The following is a 6,000-nucleotide window of genomic DNA, read 5'->3' as shown; positions in this document are numbered from 1 at the left end:
TTGTGAAACATTTCAGCTAAAGGGAGATCGTATCATTACAACAAATAAAAAGAGGTCACCCAATATTTCAAGATTAAGAAAACAAAACAAAAAAAATAGTGCTCACCTGTTTACTGGAGCGATCTGCTCCACTCACTGGCTGCAGTGGTACAGTACTGTACTAGCATCACCGCTTAGCCCTGCCACTATGCCGGTAGTGAGTCACATGGCTGCAGTGGCACAGTACCGTACTGTACTAGCATCACCGCTTAGCCCTGCCACTATACCGGAAGTGAGTCACATGGCTGCAGTGGCACAGTACCGTACTGTACTGGCATCACCGCTTAGCCCTGCCACTATGCCGGTAGTGAGTCACATGGCTGCAGCGGCACAGTACCGTACTGTACTAGCATCACCGCTTAGCCCTGCCACTATGCCGATAGTGAGTCACATGTAAACAGAGACTGGGAGACCCCAGAAGATTATATGCTAGATCACAGTCTGCTGCTTTCATATACAGTACAGAAAACCTGTCTATGCATACTACCCCCAACAGTAGCCAAAAGTACAGCCTTGCCCTGGGTAGGTAGAATGGAGCCCCAAGGAAGTACATGATAAGGTTCTAATGCAGTGTGGACGGAGCCTTAAAGGGATTGTCCACTACTCTTACATTGATGGCCTAACCTTCGGGTAGGTCATCAATGTTTGATTGGTCGAGGTCCAACCCCCTGCACCTCTGCCGATCAATTGTTCACTGTGCCGGCAGCAGGAGACAAGAAATGCTCAGTTTCAGAGCTGCCCAGCCAACAGATAGTGGCCACATAGTACACATACACCTTCCATTCAAATCTATAGGAAGTGGATGTGCAGTACCCGGCTGCTATGAAAAGACGGGGCAGATCCAGAACTGAGTATTTCCAGCTGCCTCCTGCCGCTACGGAGAACAGCTGACGGTGGGGGTGCTGGGTGCCGGACCTCAGCCAATCAGACATTGATCACCTATCCTAAGGATATCCAATCAATGTAAAAATAGTAGACAATCCCTTTTAAAGCTCTGTCCACACTGCATTGGAACCTTAGCATGGACTTCCACAGGGCTCCATTCTATCTTCATAGGTCTAGAGTGTCCTTTTGGTTACTGTGCATGCGCCTCTTTAAGGCCACATGCACACAGCAAGGCACACTCCATCTCTACAGCTGGCTCCATACTACAGAGCTGCATGCATTCTGATAGCCATTACATGATACCTTTGTAAAGCGCAGAATTACAGGAGTATTCCATTCATAGAATACAGCTGTAATATGAAAACACAGGCGCACGGAGGTACAGTAGGCCATTTATCACAATATGTACAGGCGCATATCAAGGTACTATGCATGAGCCCAAAATGAGTTTTGTGTGCCATATATGCTTCGAAAGTCAAATATTTTATTGTAATCTTGTGGTGCTTACAGTGCTATAGCACAGCATGAGGTGTAACCTGCACTAAACATATCCACATGTACTGTGGTAAATAAGTATTTGATACACTGCCAATTTTGCGCGTTTTCCCACCTACAAAGATTGGAGAGGTCTATAATTTTTTTAGTAGGTACACTTCAACTGTGACAGACAGCTCCCCCCCAATCCAGAAAATCACATTGTATGTGCTAAATAATTATTTTGCATTGTATTGCATGAAATAAATATTTGATCACCTACCAACTAACAAGAATTCTGTCTCTCACAGAACTGTTATTTTTTCTTTAAGAAGCCCTCCTACTCTGCACTCATTACCTGTATTAATTGCACCTGTGAACTGTATAAAAGACAGCTGTCCACACAATCACACTCCGACCTCTCCACTATGGCCAAAACAAAAGAGCCATCTAAGGACACCAGAGAAAATATTTGACACCTGCACAAGGCTGGGATGCGCTACAGGACAATAGGCAAGCAGCTTGGTGAGAAGGCAACAAATGTTGGTGCAATTATTAGGAAATTGAAGAAACACAAGATGATCGTCAATCTTACTTTGTCTGGGGCCCCATGCCAGATCTCACCTTGTGGGGTAAAGGATAATTCTGAGAAAGGTCAGGGATCAGCCCAGAACTACATGGCAGGACCTGGTTAATGACCTGAAGAGAGCTGGGACCACAGTCTCAACGATTACCATTCGTAACCCACTACACTGTCATGAATTAAAATCCTGTAGGTCACGCTAGGTCCCCCAGCTCATGCCAGCACAGGTCCAGGCCCATTTGAAGTTTGCAAATTACCATCTGGGTGATCCAGAGGAGGGTATGCGAGAAGGTTATGTGGTCAGAGGAGACCAAACGAGAACTTTTTGGTATCAATTACACTTGCAGTTTTTGGAGGAAGGAGTACAACCCCAAGAACATCGTCCCAACTGTGAAGCATGGAAGTGGAAACATCATATTTTGGGGGTGCTTTACTGCAAAGGGGACAGGACAACTGCACCGTATAGAAGGGAGGATGGATGGGGTCATACATTGTGAGATTTTGGCCAACAACCTCCTTCCCTCAGTAAGAGTATTGAAGACGGGTGGTGGCTGGGTCTTCCAACATGACAATGACCCGAAATACACAGCCAGGGCAACTAAGGAGTGGTTCCAAAAGAAGCATTTCAAGGTCCTGGAGTGGACTTGCCAGTCTGCAGACCTGAACTCAATAGAAAATCTTTGGAGTGAGCTGAAACTCAATGTTGTCCAGTGACAGTTCCGAAACCTGAAAGATCTGGAGAAGATCTTTATGGAGGAGTGGGCAAAAATCCCTGCTGCAGTGTGTGCAAACTTGATCAAGAACTACAGGCAACGTCTGACCTCTGTAATTGCAAAGAAAGGTTTCTGTACCAAATATTAAGTTCTGTTTTTCTACTGAATCAAACACTTATTTCATGAAATAAAATGCAAATTAATTTTAAAAATCATACAATGTGATTTTCAGAATTTTTTTATTCTATCATAGTTTAACTATACTTACAATAAAAATTACAGCCCTCTCCATTCTTTGTAGGTGGGAAAACTTGCAAAATCGCCAGTGTATCAAATAGATATTTCCCTCACTGTATAAACTATTATGTGCTCCATAGTGCAGGTATCCCTATAAGACAGGCGACGTCATAGTCTTCAGCAGGAAGTGACTCAGGACGGTGTAGACACAAAGACAAACCACAGATGGCACGTAATACAGCAGGCACAGACGGGCAGATAGAAAGCATGCAGATATAGCTAGGAGGTAGATACTTGCGTGAGTTATGAGATGCTGAATAAGGGGTACAGTACATTGACTGATCCAGCACTGGAAATGCCCAAGCTAAAGCAGACACACAGGGTCCACAGACAAAGGGACAAAACGAGATGTATATTATAGGAATAAGTAGAGGAAATATTTCAAAGACCAATGTACACAGGAAAAAAACGATTTAGAGTCCTGATTTGTATTACCTGGGATACAGCATGTAACGTACAAGGCTCCACAGCCTTGTTTTTCCCCGATTCCTTTGTTAGTGATCCCGCATGTGAGTGTATTGAATGTAAAGTCATGCCCACCGATGGGGGTCTTCATCCGATTTCTGCTGCGCTCTGACACCCCATAATGGCTTTCGTAAGCCACCGGATTACTGCATGTTCTGGAAGTCACTTTTCTCAATACAAGTCTATAGGAACAGAGCCTCATACTGAATTCTCAGAGATTTGCATTGAGAAGTCTTATGGGAAAAGTGAAACTACTCTGATACTTGGCAGGTCACAGTCACATGGTGCCGGAGCGGGGCTGAAAACGGGTGAAAATGGCTACTGTGCAATGTGTGACTACATGCATTAGGCGCCACTCACATCAGCGGTATTTTGCCGCAGGGCCGGATCCAGTACAAATGCGTTTCAGCTCAATTCACCTCCAATGGAGTCATGGCGGGATGTGGTCACATGCACCGCATGTGACTGCAATTCTATAGGAAATGAATGGAGCTGAAACGCATTTGTACCGGATCTGGCCCTGCGGCAAAATACACCGATGTGAGCGCGGCCTTGCACTCACATAAAGGGATTAAAAATAAATAAATAAATCACTGGCGTTGGGCCTTAAAATTCTACTTCTCCTTGACCAATTATGGATCTAGAATTCAGCAATGCACTGATACCATTGGGCTTTCCTGGGTTTGTGTATGTCAGTATAATTGAGCCGGTACGGTAGGTTTCCTTGGACAATTTTAGAAAAGACCCATCAAAGTGAGAATCAGCCTGACGCTGGCCACAGAGGTTCTAACATTACCACTTCTGCCAGTCTATAGAAGAGATGATTATAGAGACTTATATGTTGAAACAGTTTGAGGATTTAGTACAAACCAAACAACCTTCTGTGGATAGGATCAGTGTTTGGAACACCTTTTAACCAGAGCAGCAATGAGCAGGCATTCTTCAGGCATCTTCCGCACAGAAGACGCTCTATACTTACAATAAAAGTCAATAAGAAGGTTCAGCAGATGCCTAGAAGATAGCCAACGCATCTTTGAGCAGTTTTTCCAGTGTTTTCACTTTTGAAACCACTAGTCGTTTTTTCCATTTTTTAATAAAATAAAAAAGATCAGAAAACACAAAGTATAAAAGACGGCCTTATAAATATGTTCAAAATCTAAAACTGATTAACCTGAAACCTACCACTACTCCTTAAGGTCCAGTCACACTAAGCAACTTACCAGCGATCCCAACAACGATAGGGATCGCTGGTAAGTTGCTAGGAGGTTGCTGGTGAGCTGTCACACTGCGACGCTCCAGCGATCCCACCAGCAACCTGACCTGGCAGGGATCGCTGGAGCGTGGCTACACGAGTTGCTGGTGAGCTCACCAGCAACCAGTGACCAGCCCCCAGTCTCCTAGTTACAGCACACATCAGGTTAATTAACCCGATGTGTGCTGCAGCTAAATGTGCACAGAGCAGGGAGCAGCGCACACTGAGCGCTGGCTCCTTGCTCTCCTAGTTACAGCACACATCGGGTTAATTGCCTGATGTGTGCTGCAGCTAAATGTGCACAGAGCAGGGAGCAGCGCACACTGCTTAGTGCTGGCTCCTTGCTCTCCTAGTTACAGCACACATCGGGTTAATTGCCTGATGTGTGCTGCAGCTACATGTGCACAGAGCAGGAGCCGGCAGCACAGGCAGTGAGAGCGGAGGAGGCTGGTATCAAAGGTAAATATCGGGTAACCAAGGACAGGGCTTCTTGGTTACCCGATGTTTACATTAGTTACCAGCCTCAGCAGAAGCTGGCTCCCTGCTCACTGCACATTAGTTGTTGCTGTCTCGCTGTCACACACAGCGATCTGTGCTTCACAGCAGGACAGCAACAACTAAAAAATGGCCCAGGACATTCAGCAACAACCAACGACCTCACAGCAGGGGCCAGGTTGTTGCTGGATGTCACACACAGCAACATCGCTAGCAACGTCACAAAAGTTGTTCGTTACCAGCGATGTTGCTAGCGATGTTGCTTAGTGTGACGGGGCCTTTAGGCTAGCTGCAGACGACCTTCGGTCTAATTATGCTAATCACACTCTGATCAGACTGACCGAGTGCAATCAGAGTGCGATAGAAAAAAAAAGGTATTTATTTCTTCTCCATTCGGTCAGTTCATGAAAAATCGGACTTCACTAGACGTGATCTGAGTGCAGACAGATTTTTTTTTTTCCATGGACCCATTCACTTGAATGGACAAGTGCAAACCGATTTACAGAGGCAAAAAGGACTTGGGCACGACCTCATAGAATAGTATTGTTCTGGGTGCAATCCCACGCTTTGTTGGATCACGCGGAGGTCAAAAATATGGTTGTTTGCACCTAACCAAAATGAATGCCTGCTACAACAAGTCATACTTATCTACCTTCTAACACTATTTTTTTTAGGGTACTTTCACACTTCCGGTATTTTTTTTTTTTGGCGCAATACGCTGTCTTGGGAATCAGCGGAATCAGTTAACGGATTCCGCTGTTTCCCATAGACTTGCATTGATGACGGATTGTGCCAAA

The 6,000-nt window shown here is 45.1% G+C and overlaps 1 protein-coding gene across 1 annotated transcript in view; it reads right to left on the bottom strand.

Moving 5' to 3' along the window:
• Positions 1-6,000, bottom strand: part of BNIP2 (BCL2 interacting protein 2) — a 61,709-nt gene that overhangs the window by 28,520 nt on the left and 27,189 nt on the right. The window contains exon 4 of the mRNA XM_075343642.1: positions 3,152-3,295. Within this exon, the coding sequence (XP_075199757.1) occupies positions 3,152-3,295 (144 nt within the window). The remainder of the gene's footprint in view (positions 1-3,151; positions 3,296-6,000) is intronic.

The sequence above is a fragment of the Anomaloglossus baeobatrachus genome, chromosome 4 (genome assembly GCF_048569485.1).
Source record: "Anomaloglossus baeobatrachus isolate aAnoBae1 chromosome 4, aAnoBae1.hap1, whole genome shotgun sequence".
Taxonomy (NCBI): Eukaryota; Metazoa; Chordata; class Amphibia; order Anura; family Aromobatidae; genus Anomaloglossus; species Anomaloglossus baeobatrachus.
This window is presented reverse-complemented; position numbering and strand designations above follow the sequence as displayed.